At 44.6% G+C, this 21239-nt stretch overlaps 1 protein-coding gene across 9 annotated transcripts in view; it reads right to left on the reverse strand.

Moving 5' to 3' along the window:
* RGS14 (regulator of G protein signaling 14) overlaps positions 1–21239 on the reverse strand; it is a 334003-nt gene that overhangs the window by 36149 nt on the left and 276615 nt on the right. For all 9 annotated transcript variants that reach the window (XM_085618347.1, XM_085618346.1, XM_085618353.1 and 6 more), the window contains one exon: positions 5974–6189. In XM_085618347.1, the coding sequence (XP_085474473.1) occupies positions 5974–6189 (216 nt within the window). The remainder of the gene's footprint in view (positions 1–5973; positions 6190–21239) is intronic.

The following is a 21239-nucleotide window of genomic DNA, read 5'->3' on the forward strand; positions in this document are numbered from 1 at the left end:
ACATTGGACTATCAAGCCAAAAAACTATCAGGAATTTGCTTTTCGCTACTTAAAATGATCAGGAAGAATATTGAACTGGTCTTAGATCATTTAAGAAAAAAAGTCATTCAGTCCGTTGTAGTCTCACACCTGGACTATAGCAACTCGCTCTATGTGGGCTCGCCGAAATATGTAACAAAAAGACTACAAGTGGTGCAAAATGTGGCAGCCAGGCTTTTATTAAAAATCCCAAACCACGTATCAGTAAAATAATTGCTTTAACAATTTCATTGGTTGCCAATTGAAGCCAGAATCAAGTTTAAATCCCTTTGCATTGCCCACCGGGCCATAAACAAAAATGGCCCATTAAAGCTCAGACAACTGATACCCAGGTACACCCCGACTAGACACCTAAGATTCTCTAAATTGCAGCTCCTCAGGACAACTAGAGCCACAAGGGCAAGATGGGGAGGCAGATCATTTGCTCATTTGGTACCGAGGTTGTGGAATAGAGTCCCACTCAACCTCAGATTATTGCGAATAAAATCTCTTTTAGGAAATATCTAAAGACCTGGCTGTTCCCCCGTTAAGTTCCTGATGGTCATAGCATATATTACAGTTCTCACCAGCGCAGGGAAGCCCTCAGGCAGCCAGGCGCTTGACAAAACATATGACAAACATATATGGGTGGGTCCAAATTGAGATGGCATGGTGTGCAAAAGAATGAGGAGTTGGAATACTACTCCAAGAGATTGCCAGTCATTAGACAAACTGCAAACATCTTCCCATCACCTTTTGAGTGCTTTATGTAACACCCTAAGTGGCCAAGAGTATGCCCAGACGTGGGTAGCTTGCTCACTGTGCCACTTGAACCAAGCTGCACCCAACTGACAAGCCCAAATCAGGGCAAAATTAGTCTTGGGTTGCTTGTGTTCCAGTTCAGAGGGCACCTGACTTGGCAGTCTGGCTGGACTATTCTTATTGGTGGAGGGTCAAGGCTGATTTTCATATGGCTCGGTCCAATCCAATGTATGCAACATGGTGGGCAAAAGACTGATGGGTTGGAATGCTACCCCAAACGATTGTCAGTGGTTAGACAAATTGCAAGCATTCCTCTTTTTGTGTGTTTGAAGGACACAAGGCGGATGGTAAAGAGGCTATGTCCAGGGGAGGGACAAACACGATGAACAAGAAAAGCCATCAGATAACTAGCAAGCAAATGAATGTGACAATAAAGCCAAAATAATGGTAAGCAATGGGCGGGCTGTTAGCCCCTGTAAGCTCTTGATAATTGCACAATAGGTATTCTGCAGCCTTGGGCTGTCTGATATGCTCAAACTTAAAACAAAAAGAGCACATTGCAGCGTTGTGCTTTCATCGCACCCGTAACCTGCTAACACAGGAATTACTAGATTTACCCAGACTTTCCATCTTCAGTAGAAAGCTGACAAAGTGCAAACCCTACTAATCATTTAATTAAAATGTTATTCATCTCTATTTATTCTTGATTAGTAGAGAAACCTAAAGCATCACTCGTTTTGAAGTGAATCTGGATCCGCAAAAAGTAGAATTGCCAACATTTTTGCAGAAATTTAGATGCTTTTTGGCAAATTTAAGAAATACAATGCTCACAATCTCCAAAGGTATTAGTGCAGATACAACATGAGGAAAATCTGCCCAGAATATTTTATCATCACCTCATAACTTTCACTGCTCTGCTAAAATGTGTACACTTATTACTGCTTCCTTTGAGAGAGGTACAATAGAATTCCCTTTGGCAGAGAATTCCACTGGAGTGCTGCTAGATGACTAAAAGAGCCGCTACCACGTCTAGACTCAAATGTTGTCTTCTGCACACCAGAGCTTGATTCATAGATCAAAGCACTCGTACTGGTTTGTGAAAAGACAACTCGGCTACGCAGAATTGCTGGTGTGGTGTCATGTGGTGCCTTGTGTACATAGCATAATAGCTTAAACTTGGCTCCCTTGCACACCAGAAGCCAGTGAAGCGAGTTGAGACAAGCTGAGGCTGAGCTACGTCTAGTACTGTTACAAATCAGCCTGGCCCATGGTGTTGACCGGCATCTCAGAGGGAGACCTCTTCCACCAGGAGTTGAATCTCAAATATTGAATAAATCATATCGATCGTCTCGTTAGAGAATGTAGCCAACTCCTCACAATGCTAAACTGAGGCTATGGCCGTTTGATTTAAAGACACAGGGTGGGACAGTTCCTTAACTATTTTGAATAGCTCTTTCGACAAGCCACTATTCTCCTCAAAAAATGCTGTTACTTTACTTGTCTAAGCTGTTTGTGGTAGGCTTTTAATGTGGTTTTAAAGGCCATTCGCTTCTCTGGTCCTTTAAAGAGCCACCAATGGCGCTCTAGGACTTCACAGTCTCTCTTCCCTTTCCTCAAATCATTAAAATACCACTCCCCAGATCTGATTATCTGATCGAAGTCCTTAATTTCTCGGGTGCACAGTCATCTAATGCCTTCACCAAAGCTTTTTCAAGAACGCTAGTTACGTTTCTAGAGAATGGTCCGCACTCAACTAAGGAAGGTCAAAACAATTGTAAAAAGAGTAAAAATTAACTTTTCTCCATGGTCTCACAATAACCAGAGTGGCTTCATAATTAACTTGGGGTCTACTTGGCGCAGGAAAGGAGAATTTGATCACAAAATGATCCGACCAAAGGATGGAATCAATGGATTGCACTGTAATTGGGTAATCAGAGGAGAATGGATCACTTGCCCTGTTTTTTCCAGGGTCTGGGGGTCTTTTCATCTAAAAAAAAAAACCCTCATACACGTAATGCTCTGATAGCGATATACCTTGGTTATCCGCTTTTGTCTATTACGTGAGCAGCGTCATCATCGGGTCTTATCTGTGCTTACCTCCACCAGGAGGGAAACCAACTGGTTATTCGCAGTAGTGATCAGGAATAGTGATGGTAAAAGTGAGGTGAATTTAAAATTGCCTCCTTGCCCCTGGGTTGCATTTCTTCTGTCAGGGGTGGGCAAGGTTAAAAGAAGATGTGGTTCTTAAATAGAAGAGCTATTGTTCTATGGCACCTGTGTTAAAGAGTGAGTGGTTGAGCGGTCAACATGTTTCAGCCCTATAGGTGCCCAGTCGGGTTGGAGGGCTTTCTTCAGGACATGTTTGCAAATCACAGCTATGTGACCTGCGCAGGTAAGTAGTTGCACTTATCCCTCTTCTTAGAGCGTCAGGTGGTACACTGCATGGTTATGGGTCAACTGTACCTATAACTTCGTCAAGGGCTCAGTGGCTCCCTTGGAGGACATCAGACGGAGAGTAGACAAGCAACCAGCAAGCCTCCCACTGCAGAATCGTGCTCACTCCGCACGTTCTCCGAGGGAGCCACTGAGCCCTTGACAATCTCATTCCACAGTTTGAAATGAAAAATAGGAAGCTAAAGAGCCAAGCACTGACGAAGCCAATAGGTCTCACCTATGAGAACTGGTGGCTTTGTCAATATTTTTAACCATGCTGTACATCTTTGCAGTTGCTGTGCAGCATGGCTTAAAAAAACAAGTTGACGAGGCTGCCGCAACAGTTTCAACATGCATATGCGTGCCTACAAAATGAGACCGGTGTTTTTTTCCTATTTATTTACCAATCCGAGATGGATTAGTAAATTTAAAAAAGTAGCACAAATGTGCGGTTTTAAAATAAGGGTGAAAGCACTTAAAAAAAATTAAAAGGATAATCAGGTTGAAGGAGTGGATTGGATGTGGGAATGGGGGTGAAGCACACTGAATGCGGGGGCGAAACAGCATGAGGGCGACAACAAGGGCACTAAAGAGAGCACTGTGGAGCCCAGGAGCGGGGAGCATAAGGCCAAGAGAGAGCAATACAAGTGCCGGTGGGAGCAGAGAAGCACATAGGTGAAAGAGAGCAATATGGATGGGGGAGCATTCGAGGGAGACAGCTGGAAAACACATGCACGCTCATGGTGTGCTTAAACAAAAAAAAGTTATTCCCTAAAAGTGAGCAGTTTAAGCATAGAAGACAGCCAATCAGAGAGATGGTAAAGAGACTATGCTCCATGGGAGGGACAAATACCAGGCTGACAAGGTGGGACACGAAAAGCCTTCGAATAAGAAGCAGGCAAATGAGTGACTGTAAAGCCAACCAACTGTAAGCAATGCAAGTCCTTGAATGTTCTTGGCAAGCCCGCAATGTGTTCAGCAGCCAGACAACTTATTCTATTTGGTAGACTCAACCTGAAAAAAGACCCTAATTGGGATGCAGTAGAACCTCTCTCATCCATAGGTCCCCGGTACCACTGTACCTTCCCCACAAAGAAAAGGGCTGGTTTGGAGCTAATCAAATATAATGTGCTACTTTCGGTGAGGAGGGGTGTGAAAGACCTAAGTGACTTTAAACTCTATGTTATGGAGACACTTCTAAACCAATGTAATAGTTTAAGGCGTGCAAACCATTGTCTATCTTCTTGAATGGGGGATTAGCTCCTTGTGCCAATAGGAACACTGCTTAAAGTAGTTCATCCACCGCCCAATCTGCTTTGCATGAACAAGTATGCAACATTAAAAAATAAACACCAACAGCAGATGATGTAAGCTAATGACATAAGTGCATGCCCTGTGCGTCCAGCATTAGCAATGGAGCCCTTTCCTAAACGTTTAGTTTACGCCCACCCTCTACACTGGGAACTAATTGATCCCTGCCACACTCAACCTCGCTGATGAGACTACAGAGACGGCGTGAGTATTGTGTAGTGAGATCTGGGAGTGTGTGGGTCCTGAGGAGTTTGGTAGATCCTAAAACCATAAAGGGCAATAAAGCATTCAACCACCTTTACATGCACCTTTACGTGCATGTGGTACGAATCCATGTTTACTTAGGCGCCTGGCGCTTCACATGTGATCACAATTATGCTGTAGGAAGACCTGTGCATCTTTTTATAATCTCTTGCTAACCACACTCTCTTGATTTATTCACCACCTGTGGTCTGATACCTTGTTTCTGTGATTCGTAGCCCATGTTTTACAGTGTAGAGCTGAGCACACACCTCTTTAAAGAACACTACATCACAACAAAGTAGCAGCCCACCCTCACTCTCAGAACCACCTTCCCCTCTAATTACCCTTTAACAATATCTGTGCCTTGGACCCTGTACAGCACTCCGCCACCTTTTGGTTAGCTCCACACTATACAAATACCATATAGACGCATAGCGCAAACATAGTAGGATACACTAGCTCTTTAAACACATCAGGGAGTTTTCCTGCGTTGGCACCACTCTCATATGAGAGTCTTATGCGACGTATGATTTGTATGTGGTCACTGATGGACATCGGGCGAAGTCTCAGCATTGCATTTATGTCCTCACACCATTATGACTTGAACGTGGATGAGGAAAAAAGACATAATACTTCAATGACTAACTTTTACACATTACAAATCTGCTTACACTCTACCTCTGCTGAATCGGTTTCCTATACAGTCTGCGTCTTCAACAGCTGTGGTATTGCTAACAGGACCTCAGAGTGAAGGGAAGTGTGTCTCCTTGCAATAATAACATTAGGAATCCAAAGGCCTAAAGCAGTTACCAGATTTCTGGATTAGACTCGTCCTTAGAATTACTAAAGGGTCAAAGCACTATTCATAGTTGCCAACATTTGAAAAAAATTCCCAGGACATGTTGCTGCACAGGGCTGCTGCAGACAAAGTTCTTGTTTGCGTACCTGTGAGTAATAAAAAGGAACAGTTTCTGCAACAATATTACCCGGGACTTTCTCCAACATGCTGAGTCTGTTCTCCTGGTAACATTTTTAGGAGTCAAGTCTGCCCCTGTAAAGCCCTGGGCTGGCTCTACATTCCGTATTTCTCCCATGGCCAGATGCTTCTGGCTACCTGCAGTGCCTAAGACCCAGCTAGCCACATACCCAGCATGCCTCGCAGGAGATCCCATGTTTATGAGCACGTCCATTCGCCCGGTCACATACCTGCTTGCTTGCCGTGAGGTAGAGCTTCACTTCAGCCAGGCAGAGGCCACGCTTCTCGCAGATGCCAGAGAGCATCTCGCGGATGGAGAGGCCCTGCCGCACGGCGGTGAGCGAGGCGGTGCCGTCCGGGAGGTACACGCAGCAGTACTTCACTGGGCCTGGGTCTGGCCTGGCCTCGGGATCGGACTCGGTGCTCCTGACACTTCCCCCCTGGTTCTGAAAGAAGAACAGCAGTATGTGACCATGCCACCAGGATGGGTTTCAAGTAAAGTACTGGGGACTCCCAGCAAAGTATCTCAGACACCCCGAATCTAAATGTATTACTCGGAAAATGCCATAAACACATTCATGGAGGTCTTTAAGGAGTCACCAGGGGTCACAGCTTCAACCCCTGGTTTACCTCTTGCAACCCCTAGCATAGAGGTGATAAAAACAGTATCAAGACCACAAGGTAAATAGTGCCCGGTGAGCACTATTTACTTTCTACAGCACACTTTACCTCCATTAAAATAAATGCATTCCGCAGAACTCATTAGAATACATCATAAAATGAAACAAATGTTAAAATTTACATTTTGAAACTTGTTGTGAATGATGCTTCGTTATTTTAAATACATGAAAAACAAGTATTGGCAAAGCCAATAGGTCTGGCTTTGGAAAATCAATGAGATATTTGAATTATTTTGAGGATATGCCACAATAATAATAAGAAATAAATATGGCTGGCTTCTTAAACGTGGAACCAGATACTTGCAATAATAATTGTAAATCAAAAAAATAAATAGCAAACACAATTTTAAAAGAACAGTATGGGTGCTTCCTAGGAGGCATGCATACCTAGAACAGGTATAGAACCCTATTTTAGTTTTAATGCACATCATAGGCACATATAATTATTATTGGTGCAAAGAAAAGGTACCATTGGCTCTGAATTACTGTAACCTGAAAGCATAGCTTAAACATACACAAATAAAAAATAATGTTTAAAAAAAAAAATACATTGAAAAAAGAGTGCATCAGAAGGGTAAGGAAAATGCTACTTACCAGTATGCATCTGTTCTTGGCATGTAGAGCTGTAGATCCGTACACTGCATTAGATCGCCATCTGGTGTTGGGCTCGGATGCTTGCACCTTGTTGTTGTCTTGGAAGAAGTCTTTTGTAGTCAAGAGATAGGTGACTCCTCCCTTGGACGATAGTGCGCATGGGCATCAACGCCATCCTCAGATTGTTTTTCGCCATGATGGGAAATGATGGAGTCAGTAAGAAGTAGAAGAGATGTCCATGTGAATGTATCTAATTAAGATAATACTGGAACGGATACAGGTCCCGGGGAGGCGGGCGGGCGTGTACAGATCTGCAGCTCTACATGCCAAGAACAGATGCATACTAGTAAGTAGCATTTTCCGTTCAAGGCATATGAGCTGCAGATCGTACACTGTGTATAGACTGTTCAGCAGTGTCTCCACTAGCAGTGGTCGACTGTCCAGCAGTGTCTCCACTAGCGGTGGTCACCTGTATCCGCTGCAGTAGTTTGAAAAAGTGTTTTAAGAACAGCTTGGCCTACAGAAGCTTGTTGCTTAGCCTGCACATCAACACAAAAGTGTTTGGTGAAGGTGTGTGGTGTAGACCATGTTGCTGCTTTACATAGGTCATCTAAGGGGATGTTCCCTAAGAATGCCATGGAAGCCCCTATTTTGCATGTTGAATGAGCTCCAGGGGGAATTGTTAATGTGCGTTTAGCCTTCTGGTAGCATATTTGAATGCATTTTACTATCCACCTGGCAATCCCAGCTTTGGAGATGGGGTTTCCCTTATGAGGTGGGGAGAAGGCCACAAACAGTGGTTTTGTTTTTCGAAAGGGTTTAGTCCTAATGATACAGTAAAGTAGTGCCCTTTTAACGTCTAGTGTGTGAAAGACTATCTGCTACTTAGTCAGAGTTTTGGAAAAACCAGGGTAACTCAACTGCTTGGTTAAGATGAAAAGCTGAGATGACTTTGGGAAGGAATTTTGGATTTGTTCTAAGAACCACTCTGTTGCGATGTATTTGTAAGAATGGTTCTTTTATGGTTAAAGCCTGGATCTCACTTACACTTCTGAGGAGCGACGAAAGGAACCACTTGTGGATGGAGCCTGTAAGGCTCCCATGGATTTAGCTGTTTCGGTGTCCTTTTTAGGTCTCGCCTGAGACAGCGCTTTAGCGCTGCTCTGGCGAGACTTATAGTAAGCGAGTTTTGGAAGTGCAAACGAGTGCTTTCAGGCCTCCAAATACAGTGCATGTGCCCCGGGCGCGCGCACCATTTGGCAGCCTGAAAGCACTCGTTTTCTTTCACTTTCGCGGCCCCTTTGAAGTCCCGCACCACTGTGCCCGCCCCCACTCCCCCTCCCACTCCCTCCTCGTCAACTTCAGTGCGCGCTTGTTTTTTTTTGTCTCAGCCCACTGCGTGCCATGCCATTTCCTGTTACTAGAGGAAGGCTTACACAAGAACCAGCCGTCTTTTGTTAATTTGCATTCCCATTATGGTTGAAGCTATGTGTCTGGAAACGCAGCGTGGCCGCTGCACTCCCGTCACCAGACACCAGCCTGAAACCAGAGTTCCCCTGGTCGCCCACATTCAAGAGGATTGTGTGATACTGGGCAAATCGCAGCGCCTCCCCAGCTCTCAGATGCGGTATCTGTCCCAAACTGGAGTGTAACTACGCGTGCACTTCATAAAAGCCTAATGGGGGTTGTTAGTCGGAGAGTCTTCACGGTGCTGTGCATCCTGCACTCCCGTCCGCGGAAGAGCTGCAGGGGCTGTGGGCAATGAGATGAAAACACCCCCCAGCTGTGTCTACTCTCCCTCTCCGGGGAAGCCCTGCCCGACACGGGCAGCTGTGTGCCCTCACACAATCTCACTGCACCAGCATCATGTGCACAGAATCACATTAGCGGCTATTGCTCGTCGCAGAAAAGCCCAAGGAGCTGCTGCGCCAAAACGATCCCGAGATTATCTTGTAACATCTCTTGGCACACAGTCTGAAAGCAACACCATGGGCTGCCTCAAAAAAACACCACTCAAAGTTTTTTAGATAAAATCGGATTGTAGTGCATCTTGTGTTTCGTCGTTTCTTTGGTATTTAAAAGCCGGGTACCCAACGCTGTGTTTCTCTCCCAGTTGCTTCTCTTCTGTGTCCTTTTGGATGGCCGTAAGCTGCCCAGCGAGAACGATCCCGCGGTGGTGCGCATTTGTAGCTCCTTACAATATGCGAGTTGCGCAAAATCCGCCTTTGCACGCAGTTGGGCGATGTTCGGGTCGGAGCCTTCAAGCTGTGGATGATCAGAACCCTGGGTCCGGCCGCTGCGACTGTTAGCCTGGAAGTTTATTGAAGGCACAGGTTAGAACTCGCTCCCTCCCCTGCTCCATCTTAGGGGTTTTGGGCAGTTGCAACACAAAAGAAGGCTGGGCGCAAAATTTCACTGCCCCTCCTCGCAGGGCAAGCTGCAGCCAAGAAGGGCAGAGCCTAGGTGGAAAAGCTGTGTTTCTTCCTCGCCTCCTGGTCCAGTTGGCACCACGGAAGGTTGGATGAAAAGAAGCCCCTAGAACACCAGGTTTCCGTTGTTCCTACTCCACTCAGTGCCAACCAAGGCTTTCTTGCCTGCTGCAGATGAGCGTGCTGCCCCCACAGCTTGCTCCCGCAGGAGGCTCCAGTCACTCCAGCAGATGAATATAAAGTTAATTAAAGGCTCACGTGTCCCAGCACCTCCATAATTCAGCACCTGCGGGGAGATAGCTGTCCACCTGCTGCCCTACTGTGGTCATCTGAGCTGCGCCCTCCCTGCTGCTGCCAAGGCGCTCACTCGTACCCTCACACTTTGTGGATCTGTCTTACACTCCCATCTAACTCTCGCCCTCACTCTCCACAACTCTAGCCTCTTGTGGTGCCTCCCTCTTTCTCCTAACTAACTTAGGTGCCCACCGCACCGACGCACGGACGTACTCCTTAACTCTGTTACTGCTACATCTCCTCTCTTCCTCTTTTTCTCCCTCTGTGGTTGCCCCCAACTCCCTCCACCTGTTCTTTATCTCCCCACTCCTCTGTAGTTTCTCCTTCCCCCTCCTCCCGCCGTTCTACCCTCTCTGTCCCTCTACCCCCTCTCTCACCCCCTCCACTCTTACATGTTCCCTTCGGCCTCCAGCCCACCCCCACACTTCTTGTTTTTTCTATCTCCATCTCTCTTTCCTCCTCCATTCCCCCCTCCCCCCTCCCGTTCCCCCCCGCTCACCCGCCTTCTCTGCTTCATCACTCAATGCCTCAGAACGAATGTGTGCTTTCAGCTGGACTCGTATCAAGAGGCTGCGTTCTCTCTACCTTGTACTGAAATAAAACACACGTCTCTCTCTTTCCTGACCCCACCCACAGGGAGAGCTCAGGCGCAACCTCCCCTACCCTCTCTCTTTGTGGCTGTACATTTGTTCTTAATTAGTAGACGCCATATCACCTTCATCTGTGGCATGTTGCATTTACTTCCCGCCTTTATCCCAACAGCTATATATATATACTTTTGAACTTTCATCCCCAAACCCTATTTTTTCGCTCTTGCCTGTCTTTCTCTTAAACCTACAGGCTGTGCAATTTGTTTAATAAAGTTCTGAAGTTTTTTTTTATGTCAACCCTCAGGTCTTTCTCCATACCAGCCCTGTCCTCGTATGGTGTCAGTGCCAACCACTGGCCCACTGCGCCTAAAGTGGGATGAACCCCAAATGTTTCAATGCAGCCCTCACCCCCAATTTCACCAACACCACTGCACTTAGGGGTGTCATGACCAGATAAGATATATCTTGTAATTATGCCTAGTAGTAGGCAAACATTTTATGTCAGGTGCGAAATGGATCGTGGAAGTGGATTTAACCCTCTACACCACAGCACAAACGGCAACCCAAGCTAATACATAGTCCCTTGTTAGCATGCAGTAATGTAAGCTGTGCGGCCAAACTACAGTCCAGTGCTGTTCTAATTCCCGGATAGCCTGCTCTATATTATTGCATATAGGTCGATTATTAATGGGTACCTTTGTGTGCGAGAAGTCTATTTATTGTTGCAAATAAAAATGCAAAAGTAAAAAGCATAGTCATTTTCAATGCCAACAGCTCTAACTTTAACAAATGCGAGACCTATTGCATTGCAAATGCTTGTTCATTTTCTCCACAGTGGTGTCAACAGCTGGTCCAAAAAGCTGTTCCTGATTGAACGGCTGATTGAGGATGGTGGTTTGTACCTCCTGTTTAAAGCCTGAAATGCGTAGCCAGGCATGTCGTCTGAGTAGCACACTAGTGTTAATGGACCTAGAGGCTGTGTCGGCTGCATCAAGGGCACACTTGATTGAGGCATTGCTTATTAATTTGTCTTCCTGAATTAGGTCATTTGCTTGAGTTTTGTACGGATCAGGTAAATGTTGCAATAGGGTTTATACTCGGTCATAGTGAGCCCTATCATACCTTGCAAGTAATGCTTGGGTGTTAGCAATGCACCAGTGATTGGCTGCCTGGGCAGCAACCCTCTTGCCAGAGGCATCTAGCAACTTAGATTCCTTATCCGGAGGTGGTGCGTCACCGGAGGTTTGGGAATTGGCGCGTTTTCTAGCATTAGACACTACTAGTGAGTCTATAGGTAGCTGCCCTTTGATGTAGGTGGGATCATCGGGGGCAGGTTTGTATTTCTTATCAATGTTAAAATTGAGAATTCTAGCTTTCACTGGGTCTTTGAATATGTCTGGGGTATGTTTAATGACCCCTTTGAGCATTGGCAGTATTTGGACAGATTTCTGCAACTGTTCAAAAGTGTCTAGGAGGAAATTCTCATCTGCAGGGTCTGAATACATGTGAACGCCATGGTAAATAGAAGCTCTATTAACAAGCTGCCCAAATCCAATATTGTTATCTGGGGGAGATGGTTTTGTTGGATATGGCTGGGGATCTGGGAGGTCTGTGGGATCTATTGGGTTATTATAATCGTCCCAATCATCCTGTGATGTGTCCGTATCATTGTCAGGGTCAATGAAAGGGTCATTGTTGCCTCCCCCTACATTGTCATCATCATCATTGTGTGGTGGTGGTGTATGTGGTGGAAGTGTTATAGGCTGTGGAGGTGAGAGAGGTATAGGAGGAAGAATAGGAGTAGGAAGAACAGGAGAAGAGGGTCTTATAGAAGAAGTGGCACAGTCTTTTTTCTTCAGAGGCACTGCAGGAGTGTCTGTTGTGTCCAGCTTCCTCTTCTTGTGTGGCACAGCGGCCGCATGTCCTGTTTGGGGGTCAATATGGAATTCTTTCTGTTTGGGATCGACAGGATCCAGTCGAAAAAGTTCTTCCTCCTCGATAACCGGTTGGACGCCGACTTTTTCGGGTCCGAACGGGGTCTAGATTTCTCCTTCGAGGCCTCAGGAGGTGTTTTAGAGTCTTTTGGCTTGGATATGGAGACTGAAACCGTTCTCAGTTCCGAAGGGTTTGGTTTCGGATCCGAAGGTTTTTCTTTCAGCGTGGAAGTGGTCAGTGCCGATTTCTTTTTGGGAGTAGGTTGCTCTACCGGCGTCGGTGCCGAAGGCGCTTTGGGGACGGGAATATTCGGTTTACTCGGTCCCGAGCTACCGGAAGGCTTGTCCTTTATCTTCGGAGCCGAGCCCGAGGGCGGGGCTTCTGAAGTCTGTGTTCGGTAGCGACTAGGGCCAGCAGGCAAAGTCTTGACCAGGGCCTTCTTTTTTCGGGTGGAGTGGGGGTGGGGGCAGTTGTACTCACTCGTTGACCAGGAGTGATGTGGTTGTCTGAGTCCGAGTCGTCTGCTTCGGACACGACTTCCAGGTCTTCGGAATCTTCCTCTGGGACATCTGGGCCTTCGTTGAAGATGTCCACTGGTGCCGGAGCTGCTTTCTGCGCCATGAGGTGTCGTCGAGCCCGGCGATCACGGATGGTCTTTTTCGATCAAAAAGAGGCGCAGGCCTGGCAATTGTTCTCGTCATGTTCTGGCGAAAGACACAGGTTACAGACCTTGTGATGGTCATTGTGTGGGAATTTCGCTCCACACTGGGTGCATTTCTTGAATGAAGTCCTTTCCATGAGCTGTAGGCCCGAACGGCATCGATAGACCCAGCAGCCCGCCTCGACGACTGGAATCGAGTAGTTGAGATGCGCTACGAAGATCACGCGATCGAAAACAATACCGGAGAGTTCTAGAGAGTTTGCGCGTTGAAAAAGTTTGAAAAAGTTTGAAAAACAAGTTTCTCGAACCGGAGCGCAAAAGTTACATCCGAACCCAATGGCGGAAAAAAAGGATGGAGTCGATGTCCATGCGCACTATCGTCCAAGGGAGGAGTCACCTATCTCGTGACTACAAAAGACTTCTTCCAAGACACAACAAGGTGCAAGAATCCGAGCCCCACACCGGATGGCGATCTAACACACAGTGTACGATCTGCAGCTCATATGCCTCAAACAGTATTTTCCACCATCACTGGAAGGGATGTGCACTTCTATTATACAGATGTGCATATGTGATCTGACAAAATGCTTCCACTCACAACACATACAGCCAATGTATACCTGTTGAAAGACCAATAGAGGAAGTGATCTTGCTTATACCCTTTTATGGTGCATCAGTTATACAATATGAAATCGTAGCACTTATAACACTTACAACATCTCAAATCACATCTTTTGTTATAACACTGTGCATGGTAGAGTGGCTAGTTATAGTTATTGTTGTGTGTTCTGCCAGCTGCAAGCAGTGTGTATGGAGGTGCACTAATTATAACAATGAGAAGCTGGTGCATACATTCTAAATTTAAGGTATGACTGCAACTTTAGAATTTATAATCTTTTTGTAATTTAAGTTTGGTTTGTATAGAAATAAATAAAGTTATAGCAATTTAAAGGTGGTGCATAACTCATTAATTCAGGAAATAACTACAATATGAGAATTTCTAATGTTTGTGTAGTTTAAGTTTGGTTTGTTTAGAAAGAACCAATAAGTTTTCCTAACTACGACTAAGCTTTAACCGTTACTTTTTTCATTGAATTTGTATTATATATAAATATATATATATATATATATATATATATATATATATATATATATATATACATACATACACATACATGATACATATCTGATTTTTTATTACATGAAGGTGGCAAATAGCTAAAACTGTCTCGAGGCCACACCTAATGATATATTTGAACAAAGCAGTCACATCGATACTTCGTAAGTGTAATAGTTCCTTACAAGTGATCATAAATCAAAACTTGTTTACAATGATAAGGAGTCAAATCAGTCTTAGTTCATATTCAATATATGGCACATATGAATTATTAACAGAGACTCTTGACCACTATTTTTTAAAATTTCTTTTTTTTGCAAATCTCTGTGATTTAGCAATTCCTTTTCTCTTATAGTTATACACTAGGCATCAGTAGTGTGAGGTCATCAAAATACAGGCATACGGCATCCCTTCATGGGATTCAGTGTCAAAGGTCCTATTAAAGCTATTTCCTGTGATGTCATTGAGCTCAAAGGGTGTATGATGTAATTTCTGCTACACTTGGCATTTCAGTGAATCGATGTCCAGGATGAAGCGGATAAATTCAATAGTCTTCGTACACGCCACTCAAACTCTGAACGGATGAATTAGAGACTTGCAGGTTATTTCACATGGGTTAAGGTATTGTGGATTAAAAATGGCAATTTCACAAAGCTGAAGATTTTTTCAAAATGGCTTGTGCTTAATCCATTAGACCAGAAGGGTTTCAAAATCCACCCCGGCTGCGAGGTTGGGTGCAGTACAATAATCCAGTCCGTGGTTGCCTGTTGGTCATGGATGATTGTTGTGCCGGATATCCTCCACTCCTTTTATCCCTTCCAACCTTGCCCAAAGTCTAGGGAGTGCTGTTCAGACCATCACACCTTTTACATTAGCTGTAGATCACCCCAAGACTAATAACTCTGTACTTCATAAAAGGCAAACATCACTACAGTTGAGCATTTTTGAAGCGTAACAGCATTTTTAAGGTCAGAGAAAGGAAAGTCCACCACTGCTAATTGAAAAGTGGGGCAGATACTCAATTTGTAGGTTTTTAGGTTCCGTGTTGTCTTTGGAAATAAAGTAAAACAACTGTACTAGTGGAATACAGTGATCACTGAATTCTTACACAGCTTTCATTCGCAGTGTTAAATCACAGGTCAGTTCCACTGTGCTAACGTTTCCTTACAGATGAAATTAGAATAGTTTCAAATTTTCGACAAATGAACTAGGTTTATGGAATTCTTTTTAAGGAATTTTATAATACACCTATATCCTGGATTTTTTCAGACAATGTTTAAACTACCAAAATGGATCATTAAGAATGGGTAAATGTGAGATATCTCGTTTCACTCAGATAATGAACTCCATTCACATACATTCGAATTATAGAACAAATCAGTGAAAGATAGCCATTTACTGGAATTCACAAAAAACGAATTAGACCCCATTCAGGGAGCCACGGGGAAAGCAGGGGTTATGGGCCCCAAAAGTTGGGGTTCAGATCACTTGCCTCTGATGTCCCGCAGCCTGTCCTAGTATAGCTCTGCAAACTGAGCGAGCACAACCCTTTCTGCACTTGACTCTCCAGGCAGCGAGGGTAAATAATCACAGGATTCCCAGGAAGGCAGTGCGGGGGTGCTCAAGTTCAGAACTCTACAGCCAATCAGCAGACCCAATAAAATGAATGTCGCACCCAGTGCTTACCTTTGCAAGAAAGAAAGTACTTTAATCACAGAGTAATATTCAATAGTGCACTCTCCAATAATGAAAAATGTTAGCGCCTCTGGGTGCTATGTAGGCCTGTGCTGCACCCATCCTACTCCATCTCTGTCCTCTGGTCCCCATGTGCTTTCCCTTAATTGGGTTCCCATCTCTTTCAGCACTCGATGGATAAACAGTAGTGTTTAATACAACACAGGTGCAGTTCATTCACCCCAATGAATGTGTGCGCTTCCTCAATCCGCTTACCACTTCATGCGATGACTCACTCCTCTAAGGGCAGATTTCACACTGCCCGCTGCTCGGAAGGTATCCTCACACACCTGAGAGAGCAACAGTGCACCAGCAGGCTCTTGTGGTGTTTCTTTGACCATGACACCGAGCTGCGTTAGACAGTAGACCCACTGAGCTTTTTCTTCCTGATCATCTGAAGATCGTCAGCCCTACAGGGTTGCAGCCCTGGCCAGACTGTTGGTAAATCTAGTCCCTCGGGGTCCGCACAACTGGCAGATGCAGCACACCACAGTAAGCTGAACCACAGGTGTAACCCCCCTTTGACACTTGGGTAAATGCAGCCCCACTTTGGCCAATCATGAATTTGGCAGATGTAGATCCACACAGGCTGATCAGAAAATCAGCATATGCAGCCCCACAGGGGCTAGTCATGGATTCAGCAAATTCAGCACTAATCAGGAATGGTAGACACAGCCTCGCTTGAGCCGATCAGCAAAGTAGCCAAGAGTCAATCACAGCGACAACGGAAGTCTCAGCAATTTCATTGAATCAGAGTTGCGGTTCTCACCTGGAAGCATTGGGAGAGCTGGGGGGGGGGGGAGAGGCCCTGACAACCAGGTCCACCCAGATTGCTCTTCAGCCATCTGCTCCTTCTGGTCGCCTCACAGCCACTGATGATGCACTGGGCCTTGCTCCTTCCAAGACAGCCTCTCCCCCTGCAGGCTAGGCAGAATCCTTTCCTCCCTGAGCAGGGAGACTGGCATCTAGATGCTTCAGGACAGGTACATGGCTTCTCCAACAAGTAACCCAGATGCTGTCCCCTCACCAATGGGAGATAGGCTGTCATACACCAGCCGTGGTTGTACAATAGCCCTCTAAGAACTGTATGGAACACTCCCTTCCATGATCATAGAGAACTTGAAATTGGAGCGAAATATGGTAGTTGGGATCCCACTTTTATAAACAGCTGACAGACAGGAGATGTGGATTTAATGTCTCAAACTGTGTAATCGGTCTTAAATGATTCTTCTTTCAAGTGTCCTTGGAAGGCTGTGTTCCAGACACTGCCTTTGTGTATAGTGATGTTTCTCACTGTAGGATCATGTCTCTCCTGGAGCACCCACAATGGAGGTACAGAGGTGTGAGGATTCTGAACCTGCCTGCCATGAGTCCAACTGAAGGAATAATTAGGGAAAGACCACACCTACATGGTTCCTCACCTTTCACAACAGAGTGTGCAACTCATTGCTAACAAAAAGACCTTGGATTATCTCAAAAAAGCCCCGTCTCCACTCCCCTCACTTTAGTGTTTGCGGATCAGCGCCTACTACCTTACTGTCAGTAGATGTAATTCCTTTTTAGGTTTTATCATGAAGCCACAGTTGTCCGATATCAACCTATAATAAACCTCAACTGATATTTTTTTTACAGTGAATTTAGACTTTTTAGTGTTTATATTATGTTATGTGAAATATTTCTGTAGTACTAAAGATTTAAAGAGCTGTCATTTCTTTGCTGGAAGACTTCTGAGGGCAGTGGTAAGATCCCTTCGATTGACCGGAGTCAGAAGGCAGGTTGCCACATTTTGTATCAGCTAGAGACATTTGGCTGTCTGAGAGACCTAAGTAAATAGAGTTTCCATAGTTAAGGTGGGATTGACTCAAGGCTATGACCGCTGTAACATGGAGTTCAGGGGTGATGAAAGGATTTTTCTTAGATGCTTCATTTGTCAGAAGAAGAGCTAGTGAGTTTTGAAATCAGAGGCTCAAGAGAAAGTTTGGAATTTATATAGATGCCAAGTCTTCGGACAGCCAAAGCAAAATTAGGTGGTGGACACATGATTTCAGGCCAGATTGTAAGACTGTAGCTAATAGAAGAGTTTTGGTTGCATTTAGTTTAAGACGCCATTCAGTGACAGAAGACGGATTGGCTGTTGGCCAGGACATGGGAAGATTAGTTAGAGTGAACAAGACCTGTGTATCATTGGTGCTGATGTAAAATTGAATGTACTTGTAACTTAGCAATGAGGTCGGAGGAAGCATGTAGACATAAAAAAATGAATGGTGAAAGATTGTATCCTCAAGAGACCCCAAAGGTGACTCTACTGGATGTGATTTCAATGGGGTTAGAAGAGCTACCCAAGAGTGGTCATACAAAAAAGAGGTGATACAATTCAAAGCAAGCTCGTCCATGCCAATGGTCTTCAGTCGGTCCACCAACAGAACATCGTTGATGGTGTTGAATGCTACCAAGAGATTCAACAGGACAAGGGTACCAATGTCACCCTGCGTGATCAATCTTCATAGACTGTCTAGGACCAACGTGACCTTTGTCCCGAGTGGAAAACAGTTTGCAGCAGGTATACAAAGTTGTTTGTGTCAAAAAAGGGGTGTAGTCGGTTGAAAACAATACTCTTTCGTGTTTTTTCCAAGTAGCACAGAAGTGATAGGGATCGGTATCTACTATGATCAGAGCATGAAAGGGGGGGTTTGTTTAGTAACCGAGACGGTTTTCCACTAAAGAGGTACAGTGTCCTGATTTAATAAAGGTTGAATAAAGAGACAGTATCAGAGCTTATTGGGTGCCCAAGTGTTTAATTATGTGGGCTGGTCGGATGTCAGGAGGTGAGCATGAGAATTCAAAGGTTGATAAAAACCTGCACACCTCCGATAGGAGCTATTTCTGAAATGTGGATTTATTTATTTTTGATGCAGCCTTGGAGGATGGTAGGGTACATAGTAGTAAATAAGACTTTATGAGAATCAATCTGGTTTTGTTAATTTGTTCACTTCTGAGTGTGAAAAAACTTGCTCATTTGTTGCAAAGTTCTTGTGAGGGCCCAACTTGGCGCAGTTGAGCTAAAGATGCTAACTTTTTTTGCACTTTAAAGAGTTGGGTTTGGTGCTGTGATGTCAGAGCAGTGTAATAGTTCTACTTTGCTGCTCTAATTATAAGATTATAAGTGTTAAAGGCTGTGATGTACTTTTTTTTATTTCCTCACTGTAGTTAGGACTAAATTGCCTTTGTGGTCTCCATTATTTGAGCTTCAATAGTTAAAGCTCAAATTAAAACCCAGGGTTTTGTTTGTAGCAAGAATCACTTACTCAAGATCGGGTGGTTTGTGGCAGTGAGATGTCAAAAAGATTGACATCTCACTCAGTAAGGCTGGGTAAACCTGCTAACAAGAGCGGGCGGGCCATCGGCAGGACCCTCCTGGGAGGTAGGAGTGGAGGTCTAAGGGCTGCAGCTGACACCACTGGGGACACGTTATCCCATTTCTTTCGCCAGGAAAATCGCCGAATTACATGTGAACACCCCATTAAACATGAAACTGTTAAATGGAGCCTGTACTAGCCAGCAACAAATGGTTTTAGCAATACAGACACCATGGGGGCACTGCAACAACTAACTCTTTGTAAAGACCTTTTTGTGTATTCACTTCAACTGCTTCTATCCTGATCTCCTGCTAGATTGCACTTTCAATTAATTGCAAGCTGCAGAAATGTACAGCAGATCTCAAGGTGACAAAATTAGAAATACTGAAAACAAACATGCCAAGATCACCTTTGAGGCCAAAGAGAGCGAAAGGACAAGCGTCAGAAGAATAAGCAGTGCGATTTCCAGAATGTACTGATGGGGCAATTCTTAATTCTCCAAATGTCAGAACTTTGCTACTGGAAATGCAAAGGGGTCTTCAAACAATTGACAAAAAAAATAGACTCACTAACATTCCAGGGTAGACTTGATGCAACAACACCTGGACCAATTCGAGGAGCATATGGATGGTGCTGAACAGTGCATCTCTGAGATAGAAGAAGAGCCAGTTACACATTCTAAGCCACTGCAAAAACTAGAAAAATTGCTCGATATAACGTGTGCCAAAGATGAAGCCTTGGAGGCGCGCTCACGTTGCAACAATCTGTGCATTCTAGGAATAGCCAAGACTACTAATGTGGGCAGGATGGCACTATGTGCTCACAAGTCTGTTTGGGGATGAAGCCCTCTCACCTATGTTTCTGGTGGAGCGAGTGAACAGGTCACTTAGTGTACGCCCACCTCTGGGGGCTCCTCCCAAGCCTGTCATAACAAGAATACTGAATTACAGAGACCAGGAAACTGTCCTTAGACTGGTCCAAGAGGTTAGTGACCTGGCTTTTTAAGGCTCCAACATTTCCTTTTTTTCCAGACTCACCATCCAGGAGGTACGGTGGGCCATCATTCCTGCTAAAAAATGTATACAGAAACTAGAGGTTGAAAAGGCTATGCTGCACCCTGGCAAATTACACATCAAATGCAATAGCAAAAAACTCTTTCACAGATCCTAAAGCTAAATTATCCTACTTGAAAAATGAATGCCCCGGATGTTCCCAGGCAACAACAACTAATTTGGACTCCATCACCAGACATTACAGTTGAGCCAAATATTTGCCTTTTGGTGTGTGAGGTTCAGACATGGAGTAAGGTTGTCTCCTATTGCTGAAATCAGCAGTGATTATAATATTGTCTAAACATATATGATTTTATGCGGTTTCCAGAGACTCGTGTCGAAGGTTAGGCACTAACTGTGCGGATCAATTTACATTCAATCTGATGTTAACTAGTACCATAGATGAATAGACAGAGCCCACTGTTCAATATCGGCAAATGACTAGCTGCAGCCACACTCATTGATTGACCTCTAGAATCCCTAAGCGGATTCTGCACTGAGACTGTTATAACTTTTCTTTGAAGTTATGTGTTGGTTTAATTACTGCTATTGTGCGATGACTACATTGTTCGCTGGGGTTTACAGTATGGGTTGGATGAAGTTACTTTGACATTGCTTTCTAAACTTACCATCGGCAATATAGGCTTCAACGGATCCAATGGCAGGTATCAGGGGACATCAAACACCATGAATTGAGATGGGACTATGCATTGAATAGGCTACACCTGAGTAAAGCCTGCAATTCTCCCCAACAACCTATAGATATTTCTTCCCAGGTATGAAATTAATTACATGGAATGTTAGAGGACTCAATGATCCTAAAAAAGCCAGGCAGATACTGGCATATATTTTGAGGCACAAAGTGTGTCTGCAAGACACTCATCGACTACAGCAAACGGAAAATCACTTTGCCAGTAAATGAGGTACCAATAGATACTTCGTCTCTTTCAATATGCATTCCCAGGGGGTGGCTATACTACTCTGCTTGTCACTTCACTTTAGGCATGAGATTACCATTCCAGATGTGAGGGGACATAATTTACAAGTGCAGGGT

This window comes from Triturus cristatus, chromosome 7, assembly GCF_964204655.1.
Source record: "Triturus cristatus chromosome 7, aTriCri1.1, whole genome shotgun sequence".
In the NCBI taxonomy this organism is placed as follows: Eukaryota; Metazoa; Chordata; class Amphibia; order Caudata; family Salamandridae; genus Triturus; species Triturus cristatus.